Consider the following 24,528-nt stretch of genomic DNA (forward strand, 5'->3'; position numbering starts at 1 on the left):
TCACTTCAAATCTTCTCCTCTTTTAAACAACAATATACGTTGGCAGCAAGATGCTTAGAAGGGGGCTAGATCAAATATCTGAACAGAGAAGGACAGCTGACTCAGAAGGGCCTGCTTCTGCTGCTACAGTCCCATCAGCATCATGTCCTAACAAACTGAGCTACTCTAATTAACTGATACAGAAATATGAGGAGTGACTGTATCTGAGAGCCTATAATACCTGAGACAGGTACATGCCAGTCATAAGGAAGCTCAACAAAGGGTAGATGCCTGCATGCAAAAGCCAGTGCTACTACTAGAAAACCAACCAACTCACAGGCCCTGTTTGTGGAGGTGCAGTAGCTTCATTTTGTACACCTAGTCAAGTACCTGCTTTCAACGTGTTGAGGGTTGACATAGGGGCTTGAAGAACAGACTGTAACATTTTGTGGTGTAGTATTTTTGACACTCTGATTAGAGCATGCACCAGTGGTAAACCTCTGAAGAGTCCCAGAGCAAGCAAAGTGTCAGCTACTCCCACATAAATGTAAAAAACATAATACGAGCTGGTGTTGGTGATGATCACTGCATAACTGTTATTTGCACTCTTAGTACTATTCCCTTTGTCTTGAGGAAGTACTCTGTAAAGCAAAAGGAAATTGCTATCAGGCAACCAAACTTTCCCATTGAATTTCCAATACATGTAAATGATGCTGAATTTGAGTCTAAAGAAACACAACATATTTCATTAGCAGAGCTTATGCCTTTAACCTGAAGGACTTACTATTGCAAGAAAGTAGATTAAGTTTTTAACCACTGAAATAGATAAAATTTCAAATACTCAGAGAAAATACTAAGTGTGCAAGGTTGTTTTAAATATTGTTATTGCATTTTATGGAAACTAAGCACAACTAAATCCTTTAAAAATTGGTAAAGAGCTGCAGGAACTGCACATGCTCACAATTTTAAACAAAAGAACTCAATTTTCCACTACAGTACTGTGGGGAAATGAAGCAGAGCGGATATTACAATAATTAATAAGACCCAAATAATCAATAGAAATAAAATACAATCCACAATAGGACATGGAATACTCACTTTGGAAGCAGCCACAACAGAACCAAAGAAGCAGCCACCTGGAATGGAACAATACACACTTGATTTTTTTTTCCAGCATCTTCTCCTATTTTTCCCACACCCACTTCTAATTCCACCATGACTAACATTGAAATATATACAATTTCATTTTCCTTTGCTTTACTTTCCTGGGTCCAGCAGCTGCAATAATTGCTCTAAGAACCACTATTTGAGGTGAGAACATGTTAAGTTAATGGAATTCCAATTTCACTGAATAAAATACTTTTCCATTTCTCTCCTTCATTCAACAGGAACTGTTCATTGAACCTCACAGGAGAGCTAATACTGCAGTTAAACACTTTAAATAATAAAGTCTGTTTCTTATGAAGAGATTACTCTCAGCCTGCTGGCAGATAATTTATCTGGTTGACGGCTATAAATAATTTCATTTGTCATACAATGATTATGAGGGGCATAACTATAAGACCAATTAATTACTGGAAAAGATGAGATATATATTCATGAAAACCAGTTAAAATCTCAAAAGTGTAAAAATTCATGGTTTTTTGGGGGGTGGTGGTGGTGGGATGAATTGGGAGATTGGGATTGACAGATATACACTAATATGTATAAAACAGATAACTAATAAGAACTTGCTGTAAACAAAATAAATAAATAAAATAAAATTCAAAATAAATAAATAAATAAATTCGTATTTTTTAAATAAAGATAAGGTGCATTCAGGTTAAAACATACACTATTGGCACTATTTGGGCTTTCTCAAGGTGGAAACTTTTGGTTGAAGAACAAATGTTCTATCCCATAACTAAACCAAAAAAGAAAAATGTTTAATAACCATGATTTTATTTTTTAGTTTCTGTGTTATTTAAATGATCTGTACTCTGTTCTATTTCAATTTGGCATTGCAGTCTCCTAAATGCTTGGGAAAACAATCTTGTGATGATACCAACACAATTATAACACCAGAAATATTTACACAATTATAAGACTGAAATTATACAATTAGCCTGATAATAACTTTAACAAAGAATCAAATAGAAAAAAAGGAGAAATTGTAAGTAAAATAATTTGAAAATGAACACAGAGTAAAAATAAATAGGGGAGAAACAAATACGCTTGGTATAAGAAATCTATCTCTTATTTCATAATCAATTTATCTTAAGTATTTAACAGTACCATATAAAAATTATGGAGAATAATTAGCATTAAGAAATTATATTATGAAGTTATATACTTTAAATAGTATATAATTTTTGGTAAATTTGCATACCAGATAGGAGTATAATAATGAAAAATCTAATAGTATCATTCTCACTTTCCTACTTTTTTTCATTATACACATAGCCTCCATGAACCATATTAATAAAAAGAAAAACCACCTTTGTTTCCTTGAAATTCAAGTGAATTCAAAATGACAAGAAACACAGCAATAATCTAGCTATTTCAAAAGTCTTTGTTCCAGTACAAATGTTTTCCTATTTCCTAAGACTAATCAAATTATTCAAGAACCTAGATAAGGGTATATTTGTGAGGGACTCTTTGGTTATTATAGTCCCTCTTTGTTCCAGTGAAAGAAGTGTCAATAATGTTGGCATTCCAACCTTCTCTGAATGTGAGTAAATCCCAGAAATAAATATTTTATAATATTTACAATAACCAAAGCAGTTGTTCAAAGACACTGGTCTAATCAGCGTAATATAAAGTTATTTCTTGGCTCTTGTGAATAGAGACCACTTGCGGAAGAGACCGCTTGTGGAACCACCAACCCAAACTACTTTTATTGACTGGAACAAAAACATTTCCAAGGACTTGACATAATGACTTTAATGAAAATGTCTGGGGCATATAGAAACAATTAAGCAAACAAGTTCTAACATTTAATTTCCAAAATGTTTGAGGTTGGGCTTCCCTGGTGGCGCAGTGGTCGAGAATCTGCCTGCTAATGCAGGGGACACGGGCTCGAGTCCTGGTCTGGGAGGATCCCACATCCCGCGGAGCGACTAGGCCCATGAGCCACAACTACTGAGCCTGCACGTCTGGAGCCTGTGCTCCGTAACAAGAGAGTCCGCGATAGTGAGAGGCCCGCGCACCGTGATGAAGAGTAGACCCCGCTTGCCACAACTAGAGAAAGCCCTCGCACAGAAACCAAAACCCAACACAGCAAAAATTAATTAATTAATTAATAAACTCCTACCCCCAACATCTTCTTTAAAAAAAAAAAATGTTTGAGGTTATAAAGTTCATACAGTTTGTGATAGAGTGACAGTACTGAAAGATTAGAGGAAAAGGAAAAAGGTCATTATTTTCAGCTCTTTCAGGGTTTTAAACATCATTCCATATCACATAGAAAATGGTCCCGTCTAGATCAGCACTGTCCAAGAGAAATTTCTACAAAAATAGAAATGTTCAATATCTGTACTGTTCAGTATCATTGCCACTTAATACACATGGCACTTGATCACTTGAAATGTGGCCATTGTGGGTGACTGAGGAACTGAATTTTACATTGTGTTTCATTTAAAATAATTTCATTTAATTTACGTGGTCATACATGGCTGGTGGGCGGCTACTGTACCGGACAGTGCATGAATAGACTAAAACTGTTAGTTAGATAGCGGTGTAGCCAGAGTATTTATTATATACCCATGCTAAGTACCAGGAGTCTGATGATGGTGTCCTCTAAGGATAGATCCCTGAACAGTCAACATGATGATTCACGAACTTTGCAAATGACCCCAAATGAAAAGGAAGTAGCCAGTATTTAGAAGCTAGGTCACAATTTAACTTATATAGATAATTTGTCTCTATGATTTAAAAAATAATGGCATGTCGGGGATAGAATATACAGCATATACATACGGAAAGAGAAATTAAGTGCCTCTTTCTGAAAGGCTTATTTGCTAAATGAACTAGTAAACATCTTCGGACACGTGATAGATGAAGCTTGGTCATCTATACAGTAAAACACCAACAGTATGATTTCAAAAATAAGATGTGATGGAGAACTACAGCAAGAATACATTCAAGACCTAGGAGGAACCCTACCATGACATAACCTGGCTAGGTACAAGTTTGATACTCACAACGAAAGAAAATATGCGTGAAAAGAGAAGAAAACTGCCAAGGTCCAATATTCTATCATGAAGAACTTTAATAAACTACAAAGAAGACACTCCTATATACTTCACTGTGGAATATCTTCAGAGGCCTTTAAGTATGACTTAACGGTTCTAAACACTCTGGATGCTGAGCCTAGTTAATAACAGCAATCCCTTCCTGTCATAACAGATGTTCCGGCCTCCCTTCGTGTCCCCATCCAATCCATTTTCCATATAGCAGACAGAGTGATCTTTTTTAAAGCATAAAAAAGTCATATCATACCCTGAATGAAGCCTTTCAAAGGCTTCCTGTTGCATTTAAAATAAAACCCAAACTCTTTACTTCAGCCAATGGTTCTGCAAACCTGTTTCTGGCCTGCTTTTCCAATGTCACCACGTGACATGCCACTCACTTCTCTCTCCCACTGTTTCAATTGTGCTGGCCTCCTCTCAGTTTCCGTAATTTACCAAACTTTTCCAAGACCTTTGCATTTGCCCCAGTTTCTGCATGTCTGAGTCCTTCTTATCTTTCGGGTGTGAATGAAATGTCATTTCGTCAGGAAGCCTTCCCTGTCTACCCTCCTTTGCCCAGATTTATATTAGCCCTTATTATAATATAAGTGCCTTATATTAATAAGGCTAATATAAGTGCCTTATATTAATAAGGCACTTATTACACTCTGTGATTATTTCCATCAAAATGTATTTATCCTCTGTTCTCTTTCCTATTATAGCCTTAGTGTCTAAAACAACGCCCAGTAAACAGTAGGCATTCGGTAAATCCGTACTTAATAAATAAAGGAAGGAATAAATAAGAGTATACTTAAATAAAAAATACAGGGACTTCCCTGGTGGCATGATGGTTGGGACTCTGCTCTCCCAATGAGGGGGGGGGGGCCTGGGTTCAATCCCTGGTCGGGGAACTAGATCCCACGTGCATGCCACATCTAAGAGTTCGCCTGCCACAACTAAGACCCAGCGCAACCAAATAAATAATAAATATTTTTTTAAAATAAAAAATACCAATGTCAACAGACAGAAATTATATACTAATCACATAGAAAACATTTAAAAAAGCATAACATATCATGATATGTTATGTAGGATAAAGATAAAGAACCGGAACCAATTCATTCTATAAGTTCTGTACAAATGCAGAATTCAGAGCTCTTCCCAAGTCACACAAGGAGATCTGTGTGTAAATGACTACCATTCAAATAGTATTGGCATTTTGAGTTTTCACCAAGGAGCACAGTATTATGAATGCTCTGCTAACATAAGTACATTAGTGTATTCTATCTGTACACTCTGTTTTGTACTTTATGGTATACACAGCATGTAGAATTATGCCTGACATACTGAAAGAATTAAAAAAATATGTGTTGAATTAGTAAGTGGCTGAATGAATGACAGGCAGTAATAGTAAAGTGACACCTTGTTATGACTTAATCGCAGATTTCAATGCTTTGCAGGTTAAATCACGCCCTAAAACATAGACACTTGCTAAGCAATGCTGCCTTAAAAGTATTACTATCAATAAAGGTATAACTATCATTAAGGTATTATGGGAGCATATATTGTGTATACTAATAATGTAAAGCCACCTAGTGATTCCTCATTAGCAAACAGAAGGGAAATCATAAGGGAATAGTATATAGCAGTTCTCTGACACTTTTCTTAAAACTCTCAGGAATAAAAGGACGAAACTGGATCTTTAGATACTCCAGGCAACAATAATACCCTCTGGTTGTTGTAAAAGTAAGGAGGAAACTGCCTCCTACTGTATAATTTGCGTTTCTTCTCTATCTAGTCAATGCTGTACTGCCAAGTTAGAGCACTAGAGAGACCAACATAATAGAAATTTAAAAGCCTATATCCCTGGTGCTAATATCTAAGAACTTAACAGAAGATATTGTTCTATGGTAAAGAAAACAGTATAAAAATATAAGCTAGACTGACTCCTTTATCAAAATGACACTCTAATGATAATTGGTAACAAACTGAGTAGACCAAACTAATTTTTTCAGTTTAGCACTTTGAAGAAATAAAAAAGTTATTACTTTCATACTCTAAAAGGGAAGTTTATTGAACCTACTCTATAAAATTATAAGATCTAGATTGAAGTGGCCCCTATGAAAACTAAAAATGGGTACATCACTTCCACAAAGGAAGAAATGTATCTTAACTTTTCTTTAGGTTCTCTGATCATGTTGAGTATGAGGCTCTAAATAAAGTTTAAAAGACCTAAACTATCTTCCTGGATTAGCACTTGTACCATGATGCAAAGCACATATGAGATATTTCAATGGTAATGAGAAGAGGCACATTGGTATTAAGAAAGGAGCTTAGTCTAAAAGTAAAATTATGTAAATTTTGATTCAAAGATGTGACAGAATTGTGAACATCGGAATGATTTGTTTAGCTGTATAACGGTGCACATGATGAAAACAATTACTCTTTTTCTACTATCACCAAGTTCTTGTTATTCAAAATTTTGAGAACCAGTCAATTGGCAATGCCTTCAGGATATTGGGCCAAAAAAGGCTCATAATTTTTTATATTATTTCTTGCCTAGAAAATGACATTACTGGTTATTTTGTCCATTAAAAAGAAAAGTTTTTGCAATAATTGTGAGAGCTCAACTAATAATGGGAAGTTATACAACATTTACATCCTCTGTTGTAGTTTGGTTTCTAGCCTAAAGACAAAGGACCACTGTCTTCTTGAGTAAGTGAGCTAATAATATTGTACACATGTTCAGTGGCTCAATGCTCAGTCTCTAATTAATTAACTATACACTGTGTTGAAAGGCATGGAAGTTCAGCTCTACAGCTCTACAGCTCTACATGGGACAAGGGTCCTGTAAGTGAACATAAATCACCACCACATTCAGATAGGACCATTTTTTCTCATAAAACTAAACTGAAGACAGTCAAGTAATGTTGATCTTTCAATGAAGAGGTTCAAATCATTAACAATGACAAAGGGCTGGTTTGAGATTAACTGTGGCACAAGACTGAGTTTCATTCGCATTAATGTTGGTCATTTGGCATGACTGGCAGAGATTAATGAGGTAAATTAAAAATACATTTCAACGTAATTTTCATTACCTCATGTGAGAGTCTCAAGTTACTCAACCCCATAGTTTTGTTAAACTGTAAAAGGAATTATTGAAATTTTTACTATATCTCTGTCATGGACTTGTTCACCTCAAACTAACTTGAGCTTTATAATGATGATAGACATTAAGGATATTAGTAAGAATAGCAATTAGCATTGCTCATTATATGCCAAGCCCTACAGTAAGTGCTTTATAATCATGATATCTCTTAACCCACAAAAATGACCTTTGAAATTGGTACTATTACAACCTCCATTTTATAGATGAGGAAACTGAGGCTCAGAGAGGTTAACTAACTTGTTCAGTGTCATAGTGTTAAAAACACAGAATTAGAATTCACAGCCAGATCAGTCTGAGTCCAGAGGTGGCGCTATGCAATACCGCATCTCACATTCAGCCTCCATTTGTTTTATTAATTTAAAATAGTAGTAGAGCAAAAGAAGTGATATCATCAAAACTCAAAGATCAAATGGAAACCAACACTTTATAGGTGAAGTGGTATGCACAACTTTTGGTACATACCTTTAATATTTTACACTACTTTATTTGGTCAAGGAGGAGTGATAATATTTTATGTGGACTTCTTAACTGAGGTTAGAAGCAGCCTAATAAGACAACGGTGTAGTTTTAAGTTTGGGTTTCAGGTATGTATATAATTATACACCCTCAGTAGAGGCAGTACTTCACCTGGGTCATTTCTTCCCCTGAAGGCAGCCTGGGCCTTTATGTTGGATTCAGCCTGTATATTAGGACACATCCAGCAGTATCCTCTGAGATAAATATCTAGAGTAGTCATTCACAGGCTGAATCCAATCCACAGATATGTTTTTTTGTCCCCACGTAGTGTTCATTTGTTTGTTTTGATTTAACCAACTACCCACATTTAAAAATGAGAAATTTTTACAGAAAAAATCTGTATTTTCATCTTATGTTGAAAAATAAGAAGGTTTAGTGAAACTGATCCCGAAACCCCTCATGGGAAGTCCTTGGCTGGTGTTGAGTTACGACTGCCCCCGTTCGACAATTGGAGGGCAAATATTCTCCATCCAGCCTCCAAGCCACTTCACCACTAGACGTCCTCTGCCAAGCCTCTTTTCTCATTTAAGTGGCTGCTCCTGACCTAGAGAATAACCTCATTCACCAACCAGCTTCAGAAACCTCTTACCTTAATGCAGAACTGAACCTGTGACCTACTGCCCCACTCTTTTATTTTAACCTGGTGATGTGAAGGAGAGCAGCATGGTAAAGAAACCATGATGGTGGCATTGAAGACAAAAGAATTCTGTAAGCAAGTGGGTGATCCGAATCTCTGAAAGGCTTATTTAAAATGATTGCTAAGCCACTAATATATATTTATTTTATTTTGTGAGGAAATAGTCTTTTAAAGGTGGTGATTCATCACTGGCATATTTAATAATGCAATATCTAGAGTCAAATGAATTTAATATTTAGTACAGAATAATTTTCATTGTTTAAATTCAATTCATATAAAGACATTCTACTCTGAGGTTTTGAATGTCTCAAAAACTCTTCATATAGAAGATATGTGCTTAAGTATATTTTATATGCTATGTATGAAGTAATAAAATATCAGTAGAACTATACATATCATTATATGATATAAAATTTCATATATACACTTACATTTATGCATATATATACATTTATACATGTATATATATATCCTTCCAAACTATTCCTAATTTAACTTTAAATCACATTAATATTTAATAACAGAAAATTCTTACCTCAGCCAGAAAAATGACTAAGCACCAAATTAGCACAAAAAGTAAGCTCTTGCGGACAGTAATATATCGAAGGTATGTGTTCCATGTAGTCACTGCTGGTATGTTCTCCACATCATCAAAAAAGCACTCCTGAAAAAAAGAATCATAGTTATTACAATGTGACAATACAGGTTCACACCAGCACTGTGGTTTTATTTTGAATGTGTGGAAATAAAGGAATATTACTATTTGAAACTAAGTGAATTTCAACAAATATAAACCATTATGAATGACACATGTGATGTCACTCCACAGCCAATATAATGTCCACTGGAGCAACATAGCTTTTTGAAAAATGAGAAACACTGCGATTCTTCAAACTCTGAATATAATATTGCTGATAAAACGACTGTATTGTTTTTGAACAATTTTACCATTTTAATGCTTAACAGTGTCACACATTTTATCAAATAAATGGTACTAGCAAACTGAAGCTTCCCAGAACCGTCCTTGACTTAACTTTGAGAGCTATAGTTCAATAATTTGAAAGAGAGAAAATCCAGATATTTCAAAGGGAAAGGATAGTTTTGTTTCTTATAAAGTCAACAAAATTCACAGAAGAAGCACTAGAACATCAAAGAAAGGGTCCTAGGAAATTGGAATATGACACACTGGTTAGATGTAAAAATTTTCGAAGTCAAGTAAACCTGGATTTGAATCTGGACTCTATCATTGACTTCCTAGGAGCTGCTTGAATTCAGGCAGCTGAACTTCTCTAAAATTTAGTTTCCTTCTCTATAAATGAGGATAATGAGAGGATCTTCTAAGAATATGCTCATGGCACTAGAAGCAATCAATAAATACTATTATCAGTCAAAGTGATCATTCTTTACAATTAAACTTATAGAATCAGGTTTGAGAAATTCATTCAGATTGGTATTAAAACCATACAGATAAATTATCTTTTAGGAAATCTTTTTTAAGATTATAGAAACACTGAAAGTATGTATTTTAGAGATCATCTATTCTGTTCCCTCATTTTACAAAGAAAGAAACTTTGGGCCAGAGACATTAAATGACATGTGACTTGCCAAAGGTCACACTACTCGTAATTGATCTACGCTATTAAACATATCAATTTATTACAACACTGTTTCATCCAAGGCACTTAAGGAATTTTTCTAGTTTTAAAAAAAACCCTCCTCTTTTCTATTGCCTCCTATTTTAAAAATAAAAGCATTTTATTCTTTAGAACTTAATATAAAAGACTTTCTACCTGAACGTTGGCACTAGTATATGTTGAATTTCACATACCTTCTTTAAAAGAAACCTGCCCAGAAATCCTACGTATAATGAAATTTAAATGATAAAAAAGCTCACATTAACTAAATTCAGGCAAGACTGAGGTATAAGCCAGAATGTTAGTCCTGTTGAGAGACTAGATGTTTATATACCTTATAGAGGCTACCTGCATACAGAAACATTTCTTTGTCTCTCAATAACTGAAGCTATTATTTGTTTATATATTTGTTTTCACTCCACCTCTTCCCACAGAGGTTTTAGGAGGGTAATGAAACAGATTTATAATAATTCATAATTTTTCTCATTAACAATAATGATTATCACTGCTTAGTAAAGGACTCAATATTAGTCCTTGCCTTGACTTACAATACATCTTACAGTAAGAGACATCACAAAAGGAAATAGTTGATTCTTTCACATTTCGAAGTTGCTTACATAATTTACATACTTTGGACTTTGGGAATCTTAAAAATAAACCTCATCCTAAACTCAAATTTGAGTAAATTTTGCTACATAGTATGTATTACATCCCACTTTTTGTGGCCAAAAGAAAAAAAAGAAAGGAAAACACAGAAACACCACACTGATTACTTATACACACCCTTAAATCTTCTTCATTAATTTCTTCACTTATTTCAAAGCCAGTATCTTCAGATAACCGTCTTGAATATATATCTATTTCAGTTAAATTCGCCTGAGGGGCCAGTGACATTTTTCGTGTGGATGTCGCTGTCTTTCGGTGAATGCTTTGACCTTGGTTCACTGAGGAGCGGGTCATAAGGTTCAGGACTGACTGCCTCCTTCGTCCTTGAAATGTGGGACCAGCATCGATCATGTTGCTCCGAGGCAGGATAGCCTCTCCCAGTTCAGAACCGGAAACTAAGGATAGTCTTCTCTCTGAAGGCTCAACAGAATCGTCTTCGATGCCATTCATTTGTAATGGAGTCTTCTGTACAAATGAAAATTTCCTCATAGAGCTGATTGAATTGAGAATGGAGTTCTTCCTTTTTTCACCAAACTCTCCAGTCTGTTTAAAAGATTGCTTTTTCGTTTCATTCCAGGACACAGAAGTATCTCCTTCTAGTGAGAAACGCCGTAAAGTCTCAGTTATGATTGAATTTCTTCGTTCTGCAGTAAACTGGTCAAAAGTGTCATATCCCATGAGCTTTGAGCTGAAGTCGGGCCGTTGATTTTGTAATTCAGAAAATGTCCCATAAAAATAGCTGCTACCTTCATGTAAAATTAATATTTTGTCAGCTTTCTTTAAATGTTCCATTTTAGAAGTGACCAAAATCCTAGTTTTGTTAGCCATCAATTTACAGACACAGCTTTAAGAATATAAAAATATATAAATATTAATTTAATAAACAATTTATTACAATAGTATATATATTGCATTTTAACATTTTATTAACCTATTCTTGTATAAAACCTCTACCATACAATGCTATTATTATACTTAAAATAAGTAAATATTCAATAGTAACTAATTTGCACTTCTTGAATTATTATGACATGAAATACTGTATTATTGAATTATTATAGTATGCTACATTATAAAGTTGAGTGTTAACAGACCTAGAATGAAATTAAATATCTGATATTAAATAAACATTTGACTTTGAATGAACTGGTTACCCTCTGGGTCATGGCTGATTCATCTAGAAAATAAGGGAATCGTTAGATGACCTTTAAGATTCCTTAGGGTTTATATTTCTACATGTCTTCTAAAATGTCAGAGCTTTCTTGTTCTTTAAACTTTCTACTCATTTCCTTTTATATTTTAAGTTGACCACCAATTTTGTCCTCAAGAGCTTATATTAAGACTAATTTTATTTGTTAAAAACACAACAACAAGGCTTCCCTGGTGGCGCAGTGGTTGAGAGTCCACCTGCCGATGCAGGGGACACGGATTCGTGCCCTGGTCCGGGAAGATCCTACATGCCGCGGAGCGGCTGGGCCCGTGAGCGGTGGCCGCTGAGCCTGCGCGTCCGGAGCCTGTGCTCCGCAATGGGAGAGGCCACAACAGTGAGAGGCCCGCGTACCACAAAAAAAACCACAAAAAACAAAAAACACAACAACAATAACAAACCTGAGAATTGGATAATACATTTGACCGTCCTCCAACAAAACTTCCCTCTAAGTCTAGAAGTAAATCCTGACTAGAACCATCTGAGACCAATTTCTTTTTGGCATTAAAACATTTTATATTATATATTGATAGAAAGAGGCATCATTCTAGTCTATACTCTAACATACTAACATAACTAGCAAAGTTTATATTGGTAAGAAGGTACTTATAGTTACAGGATTATAAAAACAGTATCATAGGTATTAAATTTTGCTAAATTCTAGGAAAGGTGCTTCTAGGAAAAATATGGCCATTTTATACACACACAATCTACATCCTTATTGATTAAAATGAATCATGATAATTCTCTTAATAAACTACTTTATAGTCTATGAAATCATTTTGAAACCTTAAAATCAAGTTATATAACTAACTGTTCCTTGTAGGAACTTCACATACATTGAGCCCTAATGGGAGCTCCAATGAAATGTATACCCTGAGCTTTGTGTGACTGAGGAGAAGGTTCTGAAGGAGGTATTGAGGTAGATGAATAGTCTGAGCATTCACCTATATTAAAACATTAAAACCTTCAGTTTCTTTGGTTCCTTAAGAAGTTTACTACCTAAGGAGGAGATAAAATAAAATACTAACACGAAAAAAGTGAATAAAAAGTTTAAGTATAATAATCAATTAAAATAATATAAGCTATGTCACAAGACAATAATACTATAAAAACCTACATAAATAGTGATTGTTAAAGTAATAATGGGAAAAATTCGTTCAGCGTAAGGTGGACAGAAAAGTAGACGTGATCTTTAATGTTGACCATAGAGGGAAGATCAGATTTGAGTAAGTGGCTACATTACATTCTGCCATTCTGAGTCACAATGGTGGACATATTTCTCAAGCAGTAATATGCAGTCTATGGTGGTATAGTTGTTCCTTCTTGTCTTTTAGCATGAATAAGTTATTCAAAGAACATACCTTTCAAATATTTCTTTCTCTGTTAACACATCTAGGTATCCAAAGGGAGAGTCTAATAGGTACAAATCAGCATCTCTGTATACTGCTCTAAAAAGAAAATGGAAATGAAATTAGATTCCTTCAATATTTCCCATGTCTTTTGGTATGGATTATTTTAAGTGAAGAACAAAAAGATAAGTCATATGTGATTTTTATGGCTTTTCACAATACTCCAAAAACTGCTGAAGTGGTTTTGCTAAATATAAGTGACATACACTTGAAGTTACAAAAGTTACAAACTGAATCACACCATACATACAATTTTAAATATTACCTCAAAAAAGAAAAAGAAAACCTTTTAACAGTAGTATCTATTTACAGCCAAGCACTATGCCACACGCTGGGAATACAATCGTAAAAATTACACAAGTTCTGCCCTCAAAGGTCTTGCATTTTGGTGGGAAACAAAGAAGAATAGACTGTTTCAAACCTGTAAAATGTCAGAGACAGCAATTAAATTGCAGCACTTATGTGAAATTATTTTTTAAATATTTTTTCAGAGTTGACTGTTACCAACAAATTGATAGCAGTGTTGTTACGGCTGTATGATTGACATTGCTCTTTGCTCCTTATAGTCTTAGTTTCTGGACCATACTCATAAAAATGCCACACAAGTGAAGGATGAAAAATTTGCAATGAAAATGTATACCCATATTATTTTATATTATAAAATTTTAGAAAATTTTACTATTTTCTAAGTTAAAAGATAAAATTTTATGAGCAAGTAAAATCTTCATTAAGTTGATCTTAGGACAGTAATAAGATGAAGATATGGTCCCATATGAACGGAAGTGAGGCAATTTCTTCATAACATTTAAATTTTTTCAGCTGTGGTTGTTAGTACCCTATACCTGTGCCAGTCACATAGCATTCAGTGTTTACGTATAATTCTGTAAAAAAGGAAACTGTGTTTAGTCAGCAGGTAACTAAGAGAAGTAATAATAATAATAATAATAATTAAAAAACAGAACTGACAAAAAATCAAAGTAAAATCTAGAAGAACCTTTGCAGTGTAAATTATTTTTGAAGATAACACGTAAGAACTAGATAAAAGTCCCCCATCTAAATGTACCCTCGAGGGCTTTCTTCCCTGACTCAGCTCTTCTCTCTATCTACACATCTATGACCACAGTTTCTCAAGAGATCAGAAATAACATATTCACCATCCCCAAATGGACAACACATGACACATTCAGATCAGAATAGCCATAAACAATTATTTTCTTTAATGCCTCAAACTGTGTGCATTTTATAATAAAACTGCATCTTCAACTGGGAAATACAAACTCAATTCTATTCTGAATGCCTGAAGCCATAGAGCATATCCTACCTAAATTTGAAATGAAATGTTTAAGACAAGTCTTACTTTGGCTCACAGATTAATCAACTTTCAGTTATTTAGAAAATATTATTTTGTCTGTGAATTATCCATATCTATTGATTTATTACTTGACATTGTAATCCCAAGATCAAGGTGTGGTTTAATGTAGAGTCAAGACGACCTGGTTCAAATTGTAACCCTGGAATTTCCCAGTGTGGATTTTGGCAAGTTAAGATCTAACCTCCTCATTTATCTCATTATCTCTTCTATAAGTTGGGGAGAACAATCCTTTTTTGGCAGAGTGATATGGGGATTAAGTAAAATTACACATGTACTCATGCACACCCAACCCAGAATAGTACTAGGCAACTGTAGGTGCTCAGTGAGTTAGTTTCCTGTCCCAGCTTTTGAAAGCACAAGAAAGTAAGGGAAAGAAGCCAAAATATCAATAAGTCAAGGTGATTTCTTGCTAACAACTTCGGCAACACAGTAAGAAGAATCTTGTTCAAATAAAACTGGAGTAACATTTGCCATACCACATCACCAATAATTTTTTAAACTGAGAGTTACAATTTAACCGCAAAGGTTTCTTCTTGACACAAATTAACTATACATATATATATATATATATATACACTTCCCTTTGACACTTCAAAATGCTTAGGCCAAGAATGTCTCCACCAAGGGACCACCATAGCCCCCACTATATTAGATGTGCTTGTCCTATTTATTTTTCTTTAAAGATTACAGACTTTAAGCTGAGTGACATCATTTGCCCTGCTATCTCTGTCATGAGATTAATTAGTTATGTTGAAAATTTTGAAAATTTATGTTTATCTAAACCAAGTAGCATAAACAGAAGCCTAGAGCAGGTGTGTACATTTTGGGATGGGGCGAGCAAGGAACTGTATGAAGGACTAAATAAAAATTTACATCTTCTCTTTCCTGGGCTAGGCAGAGTGCCAGGGTTTTCCATTTGTAGTCAATCATATCATGAGGCAAACAAACACACACACCAACATAAGGGTATGCATTTTTAAAAAGCCATCAGCTTTATCAGACATGAACACTCTATCATTAACTATAATTCTTAAAGGTTATTCTTAACCTGCTACCTATAAGATCCTGGGCATTTTTCAATTCCAGAAACAGAATATAAAGAAATAGAGAATCATCTATAAGTTTTTACATGCATGATATTTACAACAAATGCTCACTGGACCAATAATCAGATATTCACCTTGCTAAAGAAATTCTTGCTTGCTGACCTCCACTCAATGTGATTCCACCATCTCCAAGAACTATGTTGTCTTTCTCTGCAAATTTGGAGATGTCCTATTATCAAAAATAGACAGAGAGGAATTGTCAGTACGTTGGATCTGAATTTGAAAGGTACATTTTCCTTCAAATGCAATCGTATATCAGACTTCTGCTTTAACCACAGCAGAAATTGTGAACACCGCATCTCAGTTATTTTAAATGCATTTCAATTGCTCAAAACATTGTTGAAATTTTATAAAGAAAACTTTCATTTTTCAAATGTTATTTATAATTAAATAAGAATTGGAAAATATCAGAAAGTAAAGCTTATGCGTATTTATGATACGTAAAGATGTGTGTATATCATCCGTTGACCATTTTACAAACCCAAGTGCTATTAGTGTGCTAAAGTGCACTTCCTTTCAATTTCAATTCACTCCTTTAAAAGGAAATCCCCAAAGATGAATAAACCTCCTAATAAGAGAAACTAAAAGAATACCATTTACAGCTCCCTGCAGTATCTAAGCATATTCAGTGACCAGGGGTACAAGGCATCTCTTTGCCACACTTCTCTCACCTACCCACCCAAACAACACAGCCTTCTCCCTCATCCGTCCTCCCACCTCATTCTTATGTCCTCTCCCCATCCGCTCTGTCTCTCCTGTCACCTCCCTGCCACACGTGTCCTGTCATCCCTTCTCCAGTTAATGAACTCTGTGGCAACAACCATGCTAGACATTGTGAAAGATTAGATTTTATAAGAAACAGTCCTCAAATTGCAGTCATTGTAAGTCTAACTTGGAAAATAAGCCATAATCCTGGAGAAAGCTAAAAAACATCCCAAAGAATCAATTAACCACTTTAAGATAATAAAACAATATGCAATTAATTGGCAAATTAATTGTTCAGAATATAGAAGTATTGTAAAGTAAGTAGAAAATGCTATAATGCTTTCTGGAATAGGTGAGGTTTGCCCTGAGACTTGAGAATGTGACGAGTTAGATGGATAGGATTCTCTCTTTAATTCAAAACAAGTTCTTTGCCTTTTCTTTTCGCAACCCCATACATCTTCTCTTTTCTTTTGTTACCACCTTCTTCTCTCTCCCTCTATTAAAAATACTCTTCCACTCTATTCCTCCTTTTGCTTTCACAATCTAGAAGCAGTACATCCGCTCTCCTTGAACTGACATGAATATTACCTGTATTTAAATTGCCAAAATGGTTACTTATATTGTCCATTTGTTTTTGTTATCCACCATATGAAAGTCAAATAGAACTTCATACACAAAACTGTAAACTCACAAAGCTGGTAAATTAGTACATGATCATTCGTATTAAAAGCTAGTTGGCAGCTCCTGTAGGCTTAGAACCATGCCAGCCACTGCCCCCAAGGAATGGTTGCTGTCAATAGTCCTGAGCTAAGGGGACCAAAAAGGATAAAAAATGTGACTTAAAAAATGCTGACATGTTGGAGGAGATACAGCAGGACCCAGTGGAGCTAGCTACTCAGGCACTGGAGAAATACAACACAGAGAGGTCATTGAGACCCATAGAGCACTGTGATGAGGAGGACCTTCTGTAGTTATGAGACACGTGAAACGAAGTGCTTCATTTCTTTCCACTGGACTGAATTTTTTTGTTCAACTCATGGACCAGGCCACGTAACCAGGATTCCATCCAAATAACAAGAACTACAGCTAAATTCCACACCCGAGGTTTTAAATCTCAGTCTTGCTAAGGGAGCATGTCCAGGAGCACCTCAGCCTTTAAGCCTTTAGTGAGCAGTTCTATGCAGCACAACCTCTGTACTCAATTTAGAGCAATTAGTAAAATGGCTCACATGTGTATTTCTTCTCTGCTGCACCATATTTTCCTTCCCCATATCCCATTCCCTTTTTAAAAAATTAAATCTTTTAGAGGAAAAGAAAGAATAATTTATCTTATATGAATAGATTGAGTGCAGGCTTTTGTAAAGGAGGCACATTTTCTAACACAATCTTTTTTTTTTTTTTTGGCTGCGTTGGGTCTTCATTGCTGTGTGCGGGCTCTCTCTAGTTGCAGCGAGTGGGGGATACTGCTTGTTGGGGTGCGTGGGCTTCTCATTGCGGGGGCTTCTCTTGTTGTGGAGCACGGGCTCTAGGTGTGCGGGCTTCAGTAGTTGTGGCTCGCGGGCTCAGTAGTAGTGGCTCACGGGATCTAGAGCACAGGCTCAGTAGTTGTGGCACACGGGCTTAATTGCTCCTCGGTACATGGGATCTTCCCAGACCAGGGCTTGAACCCGTGTCCCTGGCACTGGCAGGCGGATTCTCAACCACTGTGCCACCAGGGAAGCCCTCTGACACAATCTTAAAAAAACGAGAGGTTTCTGGAATTATTGGAGTTTTTTTTTTCAAATTTGAATTCAATACACTATCAGTTAAAATTTCTATTTTTTTTAAAATTTAGAAATATCAGTAGTTATTTTGATGGTACGCTAATAATACAGTTACATTTAGGGGATTATAGATTTGGAAGGTGTAGAATCCTAGCCCAGTGCAAGAGTTTAACAAATATTTGTGGAATGAAGGAAGAAAAAAGGAGAGAATGGATGAAGGAAAGGTAAACAAACATTAAGTGACAAAGAAACAGTTGCATATAAGAAAATAAGAAAGGTGTACAGCATAGAAAAAGAAAGAAAATGGGAAAAGGAATAATTGTCAGAAGAAGTAGACATCTGTAGGAAAAAGTAGGAAGATACTGGCAGCATAAAGAGACAAGAAAAGTGAAGGGAAAGATAGGAAATGATAGAAGACAAGGAACTATAATTGACACTTTAGCAAATATCCCTAGTGAATGTAAATGTCCAAAGAATACAAATGCAATTTATTTCAATAATTTTCTTCTCTTAAGACAGAATAAATAAGAGGCTGTTTTAGCCAAATTTCTCTCACAGGAGCCTGTAATATTCATCCTTTAAACAAGCCAAGGAAATAGGAGGGAGAAGGAAAAAAAAAATCTCTTTCTTCCTTCCCATATGAGTAGGCTGAAACGTAATATTAGAGAAAGAAATTGGAAGATCCTCAAGTGAGCTTAGACTTTACATGTTCAGATTGAATGGAAAACCATCAATTTCCTCCAAAAAAGACCAGAAATAGCCATTCCTTTGAGTATCACTCCTCAAATCCTGACCTGGAACTGGTCCGGGAAAGGAGAAAATACATTAAGAAAATGAGGGATTCAAGGAAGGAATTGCTTAGATGGTTTCCTGGTACCAAGTTAATCTATTTCAATTATAACCACAAGCTACTCTGTTTCATTTTTAGTTTCAGAACGCTATTAATTTTGAGCTCCTATGATAATGTACTCTGCCCCATGCCTGGTCTGTTCAGCACGTTCAGTCAGTAAGCCACGCCTGCATCCCTGGGGTGCCCCAGGCCTGCCTGGCATGATGCCTGGTAAGTGACTGGTCATCTTCTTTGGCCTGCCTTAGATGGAATGGGATTTCTCAGTGTGAAATTTCCCCCCATACTTGGGAGAATTTCCAGGTTGGGTGCACCCTGGGAAAATGCCATGACGAACTGAATCTAAGCGTCTCTGCTCCCAAGTCACTGGTGAGCTGAAATCTGAATTATGTTTGCGGTGTCCATTTAGAGAGCTGTTGGGATGTCATGTAAACTATGCTAATGGTGATGGTTCAATAAGTAACAAAGCTGGAATACTGAACTGCATGGCATGGGGCCCAGGATTTGAACCCTGCTCTGCAGGCTTATTGTGAAATCTCAGTTACTTAACAGCTTTGTAACTTAATTCTAACCATAAGCTAGGTGCAATTATAGTCCATCTTTTATAAAGGGTGCTCAGTATAAGAATTAAGAATATGTCATATACAAAGCAATTCAATAAATATAAATCAATGAAGTGAAATGTGCCAATCCAAGTGGAATATTTTTAATTCTAAAATAAAGTTTAAAACAAAATAAAGAACATGAATGGCAACATTGACCAGAGAGCACAATGACTTATTTTGTAGCTCTGTTTCCGCTAATAACTGGATAAGTAGCTTTGGGCAAGTCTATTCTGGCCTTCAGTTCTCCCTCTGTAAATAGGGGTAATAGTACCTTCCTTTAACAGTTGCAAAAATTTGAAGTAACTTCATATAAAGAGCTTGGTCCATAATGCACACTCAAACTTTGGTGATCTGCAATTTTAGAATGATATATTTACCAACAATCTGTGTACATCATTCATTTCCATTTGGCCTTGAGTAGAATGCTTAGCTGATATAATACTCTGCGCCATTCTCATATTAAAGGAAAAGTAGATTCTTATTAAGGCCTGAAAATATAGCCTTTATTAGCATATGATTGTAAGAAACGTACAAGGGATAATGTATCGGAAAAGAATCAGACTTAGAATTGGAAGCCGTGCATTCAAGTCCCAAGTTCGCATGCCTTTACCAAATGTACTTTTGTTGAGGTTGCTATGTATGTAGTCACATGTTTTGAAACTAAAAGTCAAGGTTCTTAAGGGTGACACCATATTCCCAGACAAGATCTAGATACCTTCCAAATGCTACCTCTCTAGAGATGGTTAGTTAATTTTATTTAACATTTTAGCCATGGTAAATTGTGCTATGATATTTTTATTCATCTTATTATCTTCTCATTATAAAAGAATCAAGGAGGGTAGGGAACACCTACTTTCTTTTTTCTGAGAAACTTTTTCATGTTTTGGGGATGATTCTGTAGTATTTGATTAGAAATTTCCACTAGAATATGTTTCAGCAGTACAAACAAATAAGAAGACTATTTTTAACTCCCCACACTTTCTGCTAATTGACTGAGGTACTACTGAATGAAGAACACCTAGTTAGACAAATAAATATTTTAGCAATCAACACCAGAGTAACCTTCTTGATGAGTCAACATCAGAATTCTATAATAAGAAAGCAGCTTGATGCAAGCTCCTTTCAGGAAGCTCTGTGCTTGAATTCACTGGTCCACATTTATTTGCAGTCTGGACTAGACTGGACTGGAAGTGTAAGATTTTGAATTTCAAAATACATAGCTCCGGGCTTCCCTGGGGGCGCAGTGGTTAAGAATCCATCTGCCAATGCAGGGGACACGGGTTCAAGCCCTTGTCCGGGAAGATCGCACATGCCATGGAACAACTAAGTCCGTGTGCCACAACTACTGAAACTGACACAACTACTGAACTGGTGGCACCAAGGGAGGCCACCGCAATGAGAAGCCAGTGCACCGCAGCAAAGAGTAGCCTCCGCTCGCCTCAACTAGAGAAAAGCTCGGGTGCAGCAAAAGAGACCCAGCGCAGCCAAAAATAAAAAATAAATAAATTAAAAAAAACACAAAACATAGCTCTGTCAGATGCTCTGTGATCTTCACTGGCATTTGCTACCAAAAAAAAAAAAAAAGTCTACTGATAACACCATTGTACATAAATCATTGAGCTTTTGTGATTTTATTTCTATAAGATATATTCTCATGAATGAGACAGCATGGTCACAGGTACGTGTCTTTTCTTTTTAAAAGTTATTGCTGCCAGAATCCTTTACAAAACAACTTTTAAAAGTAACCGTTCCAGGGCTTCCCTGATGGCGCAGTGGTTGAGAATCCATCTGCCAATGCAGGGGACACAGGTTCAGGCACTGGTCCAGGAAGATCCCACATGCCGCGGAGCAACTAAGCCTGTCCGCTACAACTACTGAGCCTGCGCTCTATTGATCGCGAGCCACAACTATTAAAGCCCACGCACCTAGAGCTCGTGCTCCGCAACGAAGCCACAGCAGTGAGAAGCCCATGCACCTCAACAAAGAGTTGCCCCCGCTCACCGCAACTGGAGAAAGCCCACGCGCAGCAACGAAAACCCAACGCAGCCAAAAATAAATAAATTTTTTTTAAAAAGTGGGGGTCTTCCCTGGTGGCGCAGTGGTTGAGAGTCCGCCTGCCGATGCAGGGAACACGGGTTCGTGCCCTGGTTTGGGAAGATCCCACATGCCGCGGAGCAGCTGGGCCTGCGGGCCATGGCCGTTGAGCCTGCGCGTCCGAAGCCTGTGCTCCGCAACGGGAGAGGCCACAGCAGTGAGAGGCCCGCGTACGACAAAAAAAAGAAAAAAAAAAAGTAACAGTTCCATCATCAAGATTTGATGGAACTGTTACTTTTCTTCACATCATCACCAACAATACGTACCATCACATTTTAATTTTTGCTAACTTGTCATTTTAATTTGCATTTTCCTTAATAATGGTGAAATTTTAAATATTTATTGGTAACGTGGGTTTTGTCTTCTGTGAAATGCCTGTTTTTACCAGATTTTTGTCCTTTTCTTATTAATTCATTTTTCATTGTAAGGTATAGATATTAACAACTTTTTCTTTAATATTTTTAAAACATTTTCCCTGTTTCTATTTTCACTATGTATGTACCATCTGTCATATGCAAAATTTAAATTTTTCATTTAGTCAATATATCTACCTGTAATTAGTATATTGGTTAAAAAATACTACTGCACTTTCAGGTTGTACAGATAGTATCCTAAATTTTCTTGTAAAATATTGATTACTCTTTTTAAATTAAAGAATTTATTCAAGGTATGATTTATGTTTATACATGGTGTGAGATAAGAATGTAGTCTTATTTTCCTTTAGTTGGATAGTAGACATAATTTATTAAATGATGTTTCCACTCAATTTATATATCATCTTTCATAGTCTCATATTGCCAAAGATCTATTTCTGGGTTCTCTGTTTGGTTCCTCTGATCCATTCTCTACTCCTACACTAATATTCTGCTGAGTTTTTGGTGTTTAGGTTTTTTTAATGGCTTTAAGTATGATTTAATACCTGACAAAGCACAATTCTTCTTCATAAATTTTTGTCTCTTTTTGCTCACTTAGTCTTCTATATAATAACAATATTAACAACAACAATAATATAAATAATAATACTAATAATAGCTAATGGATATTGAGTGCTTACTATGCACCAGGTACTATTTTGAGCATTTTACAAGTATTAACTTCTTTAATACTCATCACAACTCTATCCCCATTTTAAATATGAGAAAATTGAAAGTTAGGAAAGGTTAATATCATTCCAAAGATAACAGAGCCAGTAAACAATAGAGCCAGAATTGAAACCAAGGCAGTTTGTCTACAAAGTGTATACTCTTAACTACTCTTTATATTTCCTCCCACATGAAATTTAAGTTCAGTTTAATAAAATTCCAAAAACAATCTCATTCAGATATATTGTGATTTTATTAAATGTATACATAAGTTTGGATGTGATTCGCATCTTAGGATGCTAAATCATATCTTTCCATTAATTCAGTTGTTTTAGATCTTTCGATAAGACTGCAATCTTCTTCATATATGTCCTGTACATTTCCTGTTACATTTATCCTTAAGTATTTTATGGTTTTCTGCTATTGTGAATTGAATAGCTTTTCTTTTTTTCGGTATGTGGGCCTCTCACTGTTGTAGCCTCTCCCGTTGCAGAGCACAGGCTCCGGACGCGCAGACTCAGATGCCATGGCTCACGGAACTAGTCGCTCTGCGGCATGTGGGATCTTCCCAGACCGGGGCATGAACCCGTGTCCCCTGCATCGGCAGGTGGACTCTCAACCACTGCGCCACCAGGGAAGCCCCTGAATAGCTTTTTATTTCCACTTCTAGATTGTTGTTGCCAGTGTAAAGAAAAGCTGATTATTTTTGTATGCTCATCTACTATTCAGCCATCTTATCATAGTCCCTTATTAATTCTGGCAGGGTTTTGCTCTCCGTTTGCCTTTGCTAGAATCACTTGGGGTTTTTTTAGGTGAACAATTTTTTCACGAACATGTAATATTATTCTTATTTTAAGACAAATGGCATTAACCTTTCACCATTTAAAATAATGCTAGGACATCCCTGGTGACACAGTGGTTAAGAATCCGCCTGCCAATGCAGGGGACACGGGTTCGAGCCCTGGTCCGGGAAGAACCCACATGCCACGGAGCAACTAAGACCGTGCGCCACAACTACTGAGCCTGTGCTCTAGAGCCCACGAGCCACAACTACTGAAGCCCGTGCACCTAGAGCCCGTGCTCCACAACAAGAGAAGCCACAGCAATGAGAAGCCCGTGCACCACAACGAAGAGTAGCCTCCGGTCACGGCAACTGGAGAAAGCCCACATGCAGCAACGACGATCCAACACAGCCAAAAATAAATAAATAAATAAAATTTAAATAAATAAAATAATGCTTACTTTGGATTGTTTGTTTCAAAAAAGGTACGAAGCTCTTTAATGAAGTTTTCTCCTACTATTCTTACTTTGAAGTTTTATTAGAAATAACTGCTGAATTTATGTAAGACCCGGGGCACGAACATCTACTGACCCTATTAGCATCTACTGACCCTATTTTATGGTTTTAGCATCTACTGACCCTATTTTATGGTTTTCTTCCTTCAATGTAACAAATTATATTGTATTTATAGATTGTTTATATTGAAGCACCCTTGTATTCCTATTCATGAATCTTGCCTGATATT

At 36.0% G+C, this 24,528-nt stretch overlaps 1 protein-coding gene across 1 annotated transcript in view; it reads right to left on the reverse strand.

Moving 5' to 3' along the window:
* CFTR (CF transmembrane conductance regulator) overlaps positions 1-24,528 on the reverse strand; it is a 197,576-nt gene that overhangs the window by 66,337 nt on the left and 106,711 nt on the right. Inside the window, exons 15-20 of the mRNA XM_060304940.1 lie at positions 15,981-16,075; positions 13,381-13,467; positions 10,927-11,653; positions 9,045-9,173; positions 1,078-1,115; positions 370-620 (exon numbers count right to left, since the gene is read on the reverse strand). Coding sequence (XP_060160923.1) covers positions 370-620; positions 1,078-1,115; positions 9,045-9,173; positions 10,927-11,653; positions 13,381-13,467; positions 15,981-16,075 — 1,327 coding nt within the window. The remainder of the gene's footprint in view (positions 1-369; positions 621-1,077; positions 1,116-9,044; positions 9,174-10,926; positions 11,654-13,380; positions 13,468-15,980; positions 16,076-24,528) is intronic.

The sequence above is a fragment of the Globicephala melas genome, chromosome 9 (assembly GCF_963455315.2).
Source record: "Globicephala melas chromosome 9, mGloMel1.2, whole genome shotgun sequence".
Lineage (NCBI taxonomy): Eukaryota > Metazoa > Chordata > Mammalia > Artiodactyla > Delphinidae > Globicephala > Globicephala melas.